General features: G+C 43.5%; 1 protein-coding gene and 1 non-coding gene across 2 annotated transcripts in view; both read left to right on the forward strand.

Annotated features, from left to right (window-relative positions):
* The first annotated feature begins 376 nt into the window (after positions 1–376).
* On the forward strand, positions 377–449 carry Trnar-ccg. The gene has a single exon. It is a non-coding gene; the product is annotated as a tRNA-Arg (tRNA).
* A 12,201-nt stretch (positions 450–12,650) lies between these two features.
* CUNH17orf58 (chromosome unknown C17orf58 homolog) overlaps positions 12,651–13,191 on the forward strand; it is a 4,263-nt gene continuing 3,722 nt past the window's right edge. Inside the window, exon 1 of the mRNA XM_015504832.2 lies at positions 12,651–12,808. Coding sequence (XP_015360318.2) covers positions 12,733–12,808 — 76 coding nt within the window. The 5' untranslated portion in view covers positions 12,651–12,732. The remainder of the gene's footprint in view (positions 12,809–13,191) is intronic.

The following is a 13,191-nucleotide window of genomic DNA, read 5'->3' on the forward strand; positions in this document are numbered from 1 at the left end:
GCTTAAAGTTCACTTGTGGCGCCAACTCTACAGCCAGTATTCACAACCTTTCACGAAGAACTCAACGGAAAGGAGACCGCTCAGCTGCGGTCCGCGTGCAGCACACTAAGTTCCCGAGAATCCGGGACTCAAGTGCCGGCGCGCGGGACAGTGAGTGACAGCCACCGGCCGAGAGCGGCCGCTAAGGACCGACTGCGCAGGCGCAGTGAATGCCGCAGCGGCAGGCCAGGCGCCGGAGGGCGCAGGCGCCCGTTGCTGCCGCTGGGGGCAGCCTCCAAATCACACGCCACCCTTACGCGAGACGTTGGTGCGCGGGGGCGGTGCCGCGATGATGGTATCACGTAAGGAGAAGGTGTGAGAGCCCGGATCCTGTGGTGACCCAGTGGCCTAATGGATAAGGCATCAGCCTCCGGAGCTGGGGATTGTGGGTTCGAGTCCCATCTGGGTCGCGCGGAGATTAGTTTTGGTGGAGAGAAAGGTGATCATAAACAAAAAAGTCGACTTTACAATAGTCATTTCGTTTCTCTGCAGAGATTGAGATCGATTGTAATACAAAGTTAGAGAGCGTTTTAAACCACTGTAACAAATCTTTCAGGTGGACACTAAATCTGCCCCCCAAAAGAGGAATTTACTCTCATTTTAAAAGCATTTCCCCCAACGTTAAACTTTTTTTTTTCCATTTGTACAGGGGTTACACTGCAATATGTAAGGTCTTATCTACGTGAGCTTGATTGTAAACATTAATAAAATTTTCTCTAAATAATAAAAATTACTTCTCCCAGCTTTATTCAGGCATAATTGCGTATATTATATACACAATTATATACTTTTTAATATATGCAATTATTATATACTTTTATAATATACACAATTATATTATATTGTGTATATTTACAGAGAGGAATTTACTCTTGCTTAATTTATACAGATTTATTTGTTTCTTATCCACACGGATTTTTTCTTTCTTTTTTTTTTTTTTCTTTTTTGCGTTGCTGGGGATCAAACCCAGGGTCTGTGACTTTGAAAGAAAAAATTCTTACAAAACTGATAACTGGACAAACGGTATCACCTCTTTTACTGTCTAGCTTTTCTGGCTGAGCTTCACACTGGGCAGCTACCTTTGCAAAACTTTCTCCTCATCCTAATCCCAAGGATGTGTGAGCGGATCCAACTGGGCTGCCTCCAGATTGCCAGTGCTAAACAGATTTTATAGAAAAGCAGCTCTGCTGTTACAACATTCAAGCATAATAAACATAATTTATGGGTTCTTTTCCTCAAGTATTATGAATGAAAATATTGTAATTAGAACATAAGGGGTTTTGGTGCGTGTTCGAGTGTGTTTTCTACAAATTATTGATATAAAAGAAATACAGAGTTCAAACTGTTAAAGATCAGTTCACTAACTAACATGAAAAGTTTAAACTCTTGCAAATTTGTACAGAAAGAATGTCACCGAGTTAATTTCTACTCCTTGAAAACAACTAAACACTAAAGCCACTGTGGTAAACTGGATTTGAGTCTCAAACAGGAAGAAAAAAGGGGTTTTGGTGGAAAAAAATCAGTAGGATCTATAGTAATATGCAATGTTGATTCCTTTTTTTTTTTTTAATGTTTTTTTAGTTGTTGATGGACTTTGTCTTTATTTTTATGTGGTGCTGAGAATTGAACCCGATGCCTCATGCATGCTAGGCGAGCACACTACCACTGAGCCACAATCCCAGCCCCGCAATGTTGATTTCTTAGTTTTGTTTTTTTTTTATGTATTTATTTTTTAGTTGCAGTTGGACACAATACCTTTATTTTATTTATTTATTGTTACATGGCGCTGAGGATCGAACCCAAGGTCTTGCACGTGCTAGGCAAGTGTTGTACTGCTGAGCCACAATCCCAGCCCAGTTTTTTTTTTTTTTTAACATTTTTTTTAGTTGTTGGTGGACCTTTATTTTACTTACTTGTATGTGGTGCTGAGAATCGAACCCACTGCCTCAGGCATGCTAGGTAAGTGTGTTACCACTGAGCCACAACCCCAACCCTCTTAGTTTTGACAAATGATCATGATAAGATAACATGTTAAATCCAGGGAAACTGGATATATGAGAACTCTTTGTACCATCTTGCAACTTTTCCATAAGTCTGAAATTATTCCAAAATAAAAACTGTATTAAAACAACAATAACAACTGAACAACCAAGGGAGAGGTTTAACTGACACCCTGTCCCCCTTTTTAAGTTTAGGAACTTAGCGCCGAGTTTTTAAACCAGAAAGCATCAACAAATGAAAAGACCAGAGGATACATTTCATCCCAGTCCTGGTGTCTCAGGGTTGGGAGTTGGTGACCACATTAGGACTATACATGCAGTAGGCGCTTCAAAAAGTCTGAACTGCATGAACTCCTGCCTGTCATCTGTAGACAGCATCTGGGGGGGGAAATGGTGACAGTGTGACCCTGGTTCCCTAAATGCACGATTGCTCATGGATATGAAATGTGCAGATCCACCAGGCCCTGGGTGGCTCAGTCCTCCTCCATGGTGCCCTCCTGGCCTACCTCAGTCTTCCGTGGCTCCCCTTAGCCCAGCAACTCTCTGGCAGAAGTTTCTCTCTCCCTCTCCTTGGCTTGTTCAGCTGAAGTCAACAAACACTGAGGAGTGGCTCCTGAATACCCCAGATTCAGATCACTCAGTGCAAATTCCACGTTTTCCTCTTCCCTCCATCTCTGGTGTGTACCTGAGTCCTTCCCTCTCCTGTCTCTTCCCTCCCACTGCCCCCGCTCTGAACCCTCTCTCTGGGAAACTTAGCTGGCACTTAGTGATCTCTGGAAAGCGCACTGCGTTCACTCCCCCCGCTGTGGGTCTTCAGCTGGCCCCTCTCAGGCTCTTCCTTCTGAGCCCCAAGGCATTCTGCAGCCCTGCAGGCCCTCTCTCCACCCAGCCAGGAGGCCTCCAGGATGCTCTCCACCTGATCAGCGGCCTCTCCACGCTCTGTCCTTACTCCCCTGCCACCTAGCCCGCTCCTGTTGTGACCTGTTAGTTGGAAAACTGAAGAAATACCTTTCAGTCCTCGTCTTGCTTTTATCTTCGATCTTTGCCCCAAAGTTTCAAATTCTTGGCCAATCCTTCCTTCTTGAAGCACTCTTCCCCAGGCTTCCAGGGATCTCTTTTTCTTGTTTCTGCAAACAACTGATCAGTGGCTCCAGTTTCCTCTCGTTGCCAACAGTGGCAGCAAACCAGCCCGAGGCAGAGTACCCACAACTCCCTGGAAAGGCAAGAGGGAGGGGCACCCATCAGGAGAAGGGGAAGTAGAGCCGGAGGGCCAGATTTGGGGACCCCAGCAGGAATCAAGGATACACCAGAGGACCCCAAAGTGCAAGAAGCTGGAAGCGCACTGTTTCTCAGAGCCCGAGGGCCACCACTGATCGTTTTCTCCATCCCAGAGAGATGCCACTCTGTCCAGAATCAAGGTTCCAGGGGAAAGTTACAATTGTTCTAGCCTGGGTCAGCTTGGGTCATAGATGTTTCATCTGTTGATTCATGAGGCCACCAAGGAATTACTCTCCTACCCGCCCTTTGTACAAATAGGAAAAGCTAATTTCTTAAACAGAAATTTAAGTCAAGAGTGGCATCAATGCTTGCCATGTTGAACACCCTTGCTGTTCCTTTGCATACATCTTGTACATTTTCATATTCCATAGTTATTCCATCACCACTGTGGATTTCAGGCGATGTAAACTGTAAAAGATTCACAGGCTCACATTTAATTTTGCAATATAAAGTTTATGCCCTTTGACTAGGAGACAAGAGCGTGCAACATTGAAGTTAACAACTTTTTTTCCCTAATATTTAGTTTTTAGTTGTAGTTGGATACAGTATCTTTATTTTATTTAGATATTTTTATGTGGTTCTGAGGATTGAACCCAGGACCTTGCAGGTGCTAGGCCAGCGCTCTACAGCTGAGCCCCAGCCCCAGCCCAAGATAACAACAACTTTTAACTAACAGCAGCTGTGTCACATTTATTATATCAAGACTGAGAAGAAAGATAAAACTAAGATATATTACATAATATTTGTTAAAAGTGGTTTAAAATCAACTTGAAGATTTAAAAATGCTCTGCTATGATAAAGGTCAATCATCTCTTTTATCCAAATAGTTTGGTTAACTTTTTTTTTTTTTTAGTTGTAGATAGACACAATACCTTTATTTTATTTACTTATTCGTTTTATGCAGTACTGAGGATCGAACCCAGTACTTCCCACGTGTTAGACAAGTGCTCAACCACTGAGCTACAGCACCAGTCCAGTTTGGTTTACTTTATAGACAGCCAGTTTTACTCCCCAGGGGACATTTGGCCATGTCTGGACACATTTTTAATTATCACAAGTGGGAGGAGGGGGCTCACCTGGCATTACTGGGTACAGGTCATGGATGTTCTTCAACATCTTATAACACACAGAATGGTCCAGCCCAAAATGTCCACAATGCCAAGGTTAAGAGGCTGCCTGAGAGGTGTGGCAAGCAGGAATTGTATGGCTGTATTACTGATGGGCCATGTTAAAATATGTTAGGGCCTCATCAATTGCCCCCGTTTTTGAGATTTCTTCTTGGTTCCCCACACAGGCTCAGGAGTAAATTGAGAGAGGAAGTCAAAGATGGCCTCTAGAGACCCTTAGGTGAGCAAGGTGTAGACCTGCCTCCTTTCTTGAGCCTCAGGCCTAATTCTGAAATCCTAATATTGCAGAGCAAGACAGACTGGCCTGTGAAGAGATACATGGTGGAATATACTGGAATTCATTTGATAACATAGAGAATGGGGTGACTGTGCCCATTAGCATTATATGACTATGGATCCAATTGTTTGGAGACATTAAATTATTTGAATTTTTCACAAAAAAATATTATTTTTTATTGAGTCAGATAAATATCAAGTATTTATTAGGGTCATGATTTATTTATTTATTTTTAAAAATATTTATTTATCTCTCTGTTTTTCTATTTATTTATTTATTTACTTATTTATTTGTATGCGGTGCTGAGGATTGAACCCAGTGCCTCACACTTGCAAGGCAAGCGCTATGCCACTGAGTTACAGCCCCAGCCCTTATTTTTTAATTATAGGCTGTTCTACTTATGAATTTTTTAAAAAATAATTGTTGTCAACATGAAAGATACATTCAGAAAAACTCACCCATGTGAGCACTTCAGGGTTCACAAACTAAACAACTGCACTCAGACCATGAAACCACTCCAGGCTGGTAGCAGTGTCCTAAGCCTATAATCCTAGCAACTGGGGAGGCTGAGGCAGGAGGATTCCAAGTTGGAGGCCAGCCTGGGCAATTTAGTGAGACCCTGTCTCAGAATAAAAATTTAAAAATGGAGGGTTGGCGTTGTAGCATAGAGGTAGAGAGCGCATGAGTTCAATCCCCACATCACAGAACAAAAGACCGGAAGGACGTGGCTCACCCGGGAGGCCTCCATTGACTCCCCTTCAATTACTGCCTCTTCTAACAGCATTTATCAGTTTGGCCTATTTTTAAGACTTGGTTCCGTTGGAATTTTAATGTTTAAACATGTGGATAAATACAAATCTTTATTAGTATCGCATTAGGGCAGCTTTTCAAAACTCATTTAGGAATGCTGGAAAAATAACAGCCGAATCCATATTAAAATACAAGGCAATAACATTAATATTCAAAATTTTGTTTTTAAGTTTTACCAGGTTCCAGCATTAAAAAAAAAAAGAGTAATGATGCCAGTTTTTCCTATTCTCCTTGGGAATTCCAACAAAGGGGCTGAGAGTCAAGAGCCGCAGGCCCCATCTTCAGGGGAGCGAGGTGGAGAACTCCAACCCTGGGAAGAAAAGGGTTAGCGGAGGCTCCTGGCCGCGCGTCGCAGGAGCGGCCAGCAGAGGGCGCCTCTCCAAGGTGAGGGTCGCACCCTGCGAGGCTGAACAATAATCCCTTGTTCGCAGGGACCTGCTGGGGCGTGAGCACAGCGCCTCTTTCTCGGCGTCTGGATTTGCCTCCGTTGCCTGCAAGGCTTCGGCTAACGCCGCGGTCCCTGGATCTAGACAAGGGCAGAATGCGCGGGTCCAGAGCACGGACGCGAGGCGGTGGGCGTGGCCGCTCCCCAGCCACTCGCAGATGGCTGGCCCCCCAGAGAGGGCGGAGTGACAAAGGTTTATTGTTTCAAGCTGCTGAGTGACGGGGTGATTTGTTATGCAGTAATAGATAACCAATACACAGTGGAAGGCCTCTGATCATTGAATAATAAATCGCATGAAGAAACGTTTGCTTCTCTTGCCAGAGATCTGGAACACAGTGGGTGCTGAGGTCCCAGGGTCCAAGGGGAAAAACACGGTGCGGGTTGCATTCGGGTGAAGCTGAGGCTGCCCAGCCTGGCTCTTCAGGGTTCTTCCCGCTGCTGAATCCACAGGCAAAGTAGGGACCACTGAAGAGGGCCTAAATGTGTGACCCCCTCCAGCTCAGCCTCACCAATTCACCCTCACGGTGATGGTATCAGGAGAACCGGCCTCTGAAGGGTGCTTAAGTTCGGATGAGGGTAGAGTCCCTCAACTATCAGTGTCTTTATAAGAAGAGATGTGTACAAGAAATATTCATTGATTGCAGAATAATAATTGGATATTACAGATAAGCGAAAAGAAAACCTCAACTATAATCCTGTTTAGAAATAACGACTGTAAATATTTTCACATATCAATTTCTAAGCTTTTTCTGTGCATTTATGTACATGTAAATATATTACATGATTTCTGGATATAAGCGTGGGATGATGGAATAGAGATAATTTTTGTTGTTGTTTACAGATAAATTTATGACATGGTTTTTAAAACTTTAATACCTATCAACATCTATATAATTCAATAATTATTAGGATCCCATGATCATTTTAAATGACTGAATTCCTATATACTGTATTGTTGAGTCAAAGGCTATGATCATTTGATCATTTCCATATTTTTGCTACATAGTACTGACTGAACCCCTAGGTGTATCATATTAGTTTACACAGAGCAGTTAGTATAGCAATGTTAGAACATTTCCCCACTGTTTTTCCCCACACTGTTCTAAAATGTTTGCTTTTTTTTTTTTTTAATTTTTTTAAAGAGTTCCCTTTGTTTTCTGTGGCTTTTCTTTGATTGCTGATAATATTGCACATTTCCCCCATATGTCTATTGTCTATTTGTATATCTTCTTTTGTTAATTGCCTGTTCATATGATTTTTCTCTATATGTTGTAAATATTTCAACAGAACATTTTGTTTAATTTTTAACTTTTTAATTTTTTTTTTTTTTTGCCATAGAACTTTTAAATTTTGTACACTAAAATCCATCCGTCTTTTGTTTAACAGTGTCCCTGGTGTCTTTTGGGATATCCTTAAAAGACTTTCTCCAATTAAAAAAAAAAAAATCACACACACATATACACATATGTGTGTGTATATATGTATGTATGTATATGTATATATATGGAGAGAGAGAGAGAGAGAGAGAGAGAGAGAGAGAGAGAGAGAGATGGGGTGGGGGAGTTCCCCCATGTAGCAAGGACTGAACTCTTTTGGAAGAACCAGCAGGAGCCTACAGCTGCCAGTCAATGAATGAACCTGAAAGCAGGCCCTCCCCCAGTGGAGCCTGCAGATCACACCGCAGCCCCAGCCCACGGCCGGCCTAACTGAATCCTCCTGAGCAGAATACTAGCGAAGCCAGGGCCATTGCCAGCCTACAGAAAGTATGAAATAACATGTTTGTTGTTTTAATCTGCAAAATGTTGGGATACTTTGTTCCGTAGCAATAAATGACTAATACGGAGCGGGAGGCTCTCAAGTCCTTCCTTCTCCAATTTCCTTTCCTTCCAGAGGACCACCTCGTTATCCTGAACCTGGAGCTGAGACCATTCTCTTGGGCAGTTTTTCCTCTTGTGACTATTCCAACTACTATTTTAACAATATCTTAGAAATGATTTTTGAAGATTTTTTGTTTGTTTTTATTTGTGGTACTGGAGATGGAAACTGGGGGTGCTTTACCACTGAGTTATATCCCCAGTCTTTTTTATTTTTATTTTTTAATTTCAAGATAGGGGTCTCACTAAGTTGCTGAGGCTGGCCTCAGACTTGTGATCCTCCTGCTTCAGCCTCCCAAATAACTGGGATTACAGGCATGTGCCACTGTGCTTGGTTTGAAAGTTTTGTTTTGTTGAAAACTCTAATTCCGGGCTGTGGATGTGGCTCAAGCGGTAGCGCGCTCGCCTGGCATGCGTGCGGCCTGGGTTCGATCCTCAGCACCACATACAAACAAAGATGTGTGTCCGCCGAAAACTAAAAAATAAAACATTAAAATTTAAAAAAAAAAAAAAAGAAAACTCTAATTCCAAATTTTGGAATATTCAATAAAAATCAGTGTCATTTTCCCTCAACATCATTAGGATTGGTTCCAGGATGCCCTCAGATACCAAAATCTGTAGACACTCAAGTGCCTCATATAAAGTGGAGTAGTATTTGCAAGCAACCTACACACATTATCTTGTGGACTTTACATCATCTCCATGCCAGGCATGGTGGTGTATGCCTGTCATCCCAGCAGCTTGGGAGGCTGAGGCAGGAGGATGGCAAGTTCAAAGCCAGCCTCAGCAACTTAGCAAGACCCTAAGCAACTCAGTGAGACCCTGTCTCAAAATAAAAGATAAAGAGGGCTGGGGATGTGGTTCAGTGGTTAGGTGCCCCTGTGGTAAATTCTCAGTACCAAAAGAAAAAAACAAAAATCACCTCCAGCTTACTTGTAATATGGAACACAATGTAAATCTTATGTAAACAGTTGCTCTACTGTATTGTAGGGAATAATGAATGACAAGAAAAAGTCTGTGTATGTTCAGTACAGACAATTTAAAATATGTATTTTTCTATCAGAGGTTGCTTGAGTCCACAGATGCGGCACCTGTGGATATGGATGGCCAACCCACATAAATGGTGTCTCCCAGCAACCTTTAGTTGGCCTCCACCTCCTCTGAACCACTCCTTTCTCTCTAGCAGGTACTATAATGTTGCATTTCACGTAATGTATTAATGTTATTTCCCATAATAGTCTGTGAGCCACTTGGGTGAGGATTTATGTCTTCATAATCCAGGACTTAGCCTAGTGCTTGTGGGAACAAGTTCAGGGGTTGTCTGTGAAAGTCTGAAGAATTTTGGGACACCCTGGCCCCAATCAAGAATGTTCCTGAAAGAGAACTAAAATGAGATTATAATTTACTTAATGGAAATCAAAGCAATGGTATTATATTCTTTTTGAAGAACAGTGTGATTAGTATTTCTGGCTTCTGAAACATGCCTAGAACATTGGATTATATGATACCAACTTGTATATTGTAATTCAGTTCTAGCACTGACACCCAGAGTTAGCACCGACTACTGATTAAGTGGAGTGTGGGCCATAACAAGATTGCCCTTATTTCAGACCAACTGGTTACAAATCTGGGGGATCCTCGTGATCCTGCTCAGGTTTCATAATTCTCTAGATTGACTCGAAGAACCAGGGAAGGTGCTATGCTTGAGATTACAGTTTAATGTAAAGGATGCAAATTAGGACCAGCCAAATTAAGAAGCACATAGGGCAAGATCTGATTGGGTCCCAAATGTGTCCTCTCTCTGTACAACAAGCATATCGACTTGCAAATCAACCAAGAAGTTTCAAAGTCCAGAGTTTCCAGTTGGAGTTTCATTGGGAAGATGTGATTGATTAAATAATTGACCATGGAATTGAACTCAATCTCTAGAGTCTCTCTTTCCTAAAAATTGTTGGATTGGCTTTAAAGTCTCAACCCTCTGATCATATCATGGACCTACTGGTACCTATCCTCATTCTGAAGCTATCAGGAGATCCTTCAAGAGCCACCTATTAGCATAAACTCAGTTATGATTCAGGAAGCTCATGAATAATAAAAACATTGCTATCACTTGGAAAATTCCAACATATACATAGCAGATGCTCAATAAGTGTTTGCTAAGCAGAAAGATACACTCAAAATACCAGAAATGGTCAAAGAAAGGGATGCCAATTAGGCTCTTGGATTCTTCCACCTGATAGGAATACACACATATTGTGCACATGAACACATGAGGCTACGATAAACCAAGGCCTTAAACATCCTAATCACATGACAAATTCCCTGCACTTTGGCTTCTATTAGAAAGCACCCTGATGATAATTTGGTTTCCTATGTGGCTTGTTTGTAGAAGGGTGCTCAGCAGGTTGACATGAGCATGCACATCTGCCTGAGTCAATTTTCCATTGTACATTCATAAGTACACATTCCGGCTACATAGAAAAATCTCTTTGAACACTTTGTGCTTTCCACCCTAGTTTGGTTTCTGAACCTGCAAGGCAGATGCTGCTGCTCAAGACCTAGTCCTAAATCCTGGAAAGTTCTTCCAACTGCTGCCCTGGGAGCTATGCTGCTCTTTGTTGCTATATTTCAGGGAGTGGCTTCGGGGCATTCAGAACATGCCTGCCACAGAAGAGTTTCAGGAACACCCCAAATTGGATCTGGGTGACTTGAACATCATCTCATAAAAGTATGTGTGAGATGTGGTTGTCATCGAGAAAGTTGAAACCTAATTACTTGTATTCCATTTGGCTTAAAAAGGAAGAAAGAAAGAAAGCATTTGGAAGAATACAATGTGAGAATATTGATAATCTGGGCCCCAAGAGCCCGAAGCTGCCTGTGTATATCTTGTCCTCATGGAGTGTGAACACAGACTCTGGTGTACACAGGACTTGCAGTAATGACATTCTTCTGGAAGAAATAGAAAAAATTTGCTCCTTTGCACTTGAGTGAGAGAAGATTAGTTGATTCCTCCTTCAGGTGTGATCTGATTTAGTGCTTTAGAGGCAAGTTTCTGATTCATAATTATACCTGTGACTCACTTTGACAGCAAACTTTCCATGCCAAATTAATAAATGATAGTCTAGTTTATGCATCTGTTTTTTTTAAGAGCTTGGGCCCTTGATCAGTCAGTCCATTAACAAAATTGAGTTGAGCTGCAGAAAGCAGCCAGCTCTTCCATTTTTTACTTTATCATTAATTTATTTGTGCTGGAGATTGAACCCAGGGCCTTGTGCATGCCAGGCAAGGGCTCTACCACTGAGCTCCACCCCCAGCACCCGAGCCTCCTTCTAGATGACCATTCTGAACACACTATACCCTCAAACCTCAAACACCCATTAGGAACCTGCTTGCTCTGCATTATCCCTGACATTCTCCTCTTTGGAGTTCCCGAGCAGTGGGTAGTTCATTGCCACAAACCCTTTAAGCCATCTGCTTTGTTGGAGACCTTGATGGTAAGATTTTTTTTTTTCTTTTCTTTTGTTGTTGTTGTTGTATGGAGGATTAAATCCAGGCCCTTGCTCAGGCTAAGCAAGTGCCTACCACTGAGCTACATCTCCAGTTCAAGAATATTCTTTCTTAAGCTAAAGTTAAGCCAGTGACTTCATAACTCCTTCATTCTGGTACATTCACAGGACAAAACCAGTGCTTTTGTGTACCCCGGCTGCCTATCCTGAGTCCCTCCACAAGAACTTGAACATGAATGAGATCCTGTCCTCTCACCACCCTCTGGCTCTCCTCTAGCATCCCAGTGTCTTTTTTGAGAACATGGTCCCCAGAATCTGTTCGGTCCACTAGCACTATTCTTCTGAGACAAAAGCTCTTGGTGCAGCAAGTTTGTTTTCTGTTTTAGCAGCTGCGCCTCTCTGTTGGCTCTTGCACTTCAGATAAAGTTCCTCCATCTCTTTCTATTGCAATTTGAAGCTGTGGACAACCCCAGTGAGGCTGGGGATTTACTCTGATGACCTTGTTTTCCCTTTGGGTTTCTGTCCAATCCAAGGGAAAGTCCCCTTAGCTCAGGACCAACTTACAGTAGTGCTGTGTCATTTAATCAGACCTAAGCAGTGAATAAGGGTTTTCCTTAGAAAGAATAAAAATTTCTACCTTTCTCCAGGGTGCAGGGAAGGTGTTTTTCTCAGCTTTGTCTCCTACTACTGAGCAGGTAAAAGCCACTCAGGAAGCACTTGATAAATCTGAAATACCAATTTCAATCAAGGGAAGAAGGAAGAGAGGGCGGGAGGGGGAGAGAGAGGGGGAACTATTTTGTGGAGGGCTTTCCCCCTCCAGTTCTGAAATAGTGATATTGCATATCAGCAGACCTGGGAGGCAGGGACTTGGTTTCTCTGGGAATCGCCTCACACATTCTGGAATGTATTTTCTGTCCTCTGGCATCTCTTTCCTTCCACAAGCCAGAGCTGTCTCAAGCACTGATTTTCTATTAGTTGTTGACTTAAATCTAGAAAAACGTTCCCATCACTCATTCTCCCCCGCCTTGTCCCTCAGCCCCCTCAGTACCTTTATCCTCTTCCCCTGTCACCCCATCAGCCTGCAACCCACCCGGGTTCAAAGTTCAGGATATGATGTTATCTTTGCCCACAGATCCCAGGACAGACCTTGCCAGGGACAACTTCGAAAGGCCATGTGCTCGTCCCCCTTAGGAAGAGGGAGAGATCCCTGCTGCTCGGTTTTGTTCCAATGGTCTGTTCAGCCGGCGATGCCGGTTTCCCCAAAGGCTGCCCCTCATTAGCATGAACGGGGGTGGGGGTGTGGAGCAGGGGTGGGGGGAGAGAAAGCAAGCCAAAGCCCTGGCTCATGTTAGAGCCTGGGAACCCTGTCTACAAAAATGACAGCTAGAGCCCTCTGGTTTCTCTGTTTGATCGTGGGATCATCCCCCGAAGCCCCGGTGGCGGAGAGAAAAGGTAAGATCGCTGAAATGCAGAGCGCTGTGAGAGGAGCGGGGATCCGGCGGGGACTGGCGAGAGGACTGGACCAAGGGCGGGACGAGGAAGGGGTCGGAGCCTGCAAGAGGGGGAGACTCCGGATCTGTGTGCGTGTTAGAAAGCGGGTAAAATGGGTCTCCAAGATTGTGTCTCTTGGCGGCCTTTTTGGAGAGAAGCCGGTTCAACTACTGAAACGATCCCGGGCGAGCCAGGCAGGCTGGAGAAAACTTTGCATGTTAAGTAGTTGCTCCGTCCCAGAGGAGGGAAAGTGTCAAAAGGGGTCGTGGCGCGCCTTTTGGGAGCCGTGCCCGGGCCGGGCTTGCAGGACGCCCAAGAGCGCGGGGTCCGCCTTGCCGGCGCCG

The sequence above is a fragment of the Marmota marmota genome, unplaced genomic scaffold (assembly GCF_001458135.2).
Source record: "Marmota marmota marmota unplaced genomic scaffold, marMar, whole genome shotgun sequence".
Taxonomy (NCBI): Eukaryota; Metazoa; Chordata; class Mammalia; order Rodentia; family Sciuridae; genus Marmota; species Marmota marmota.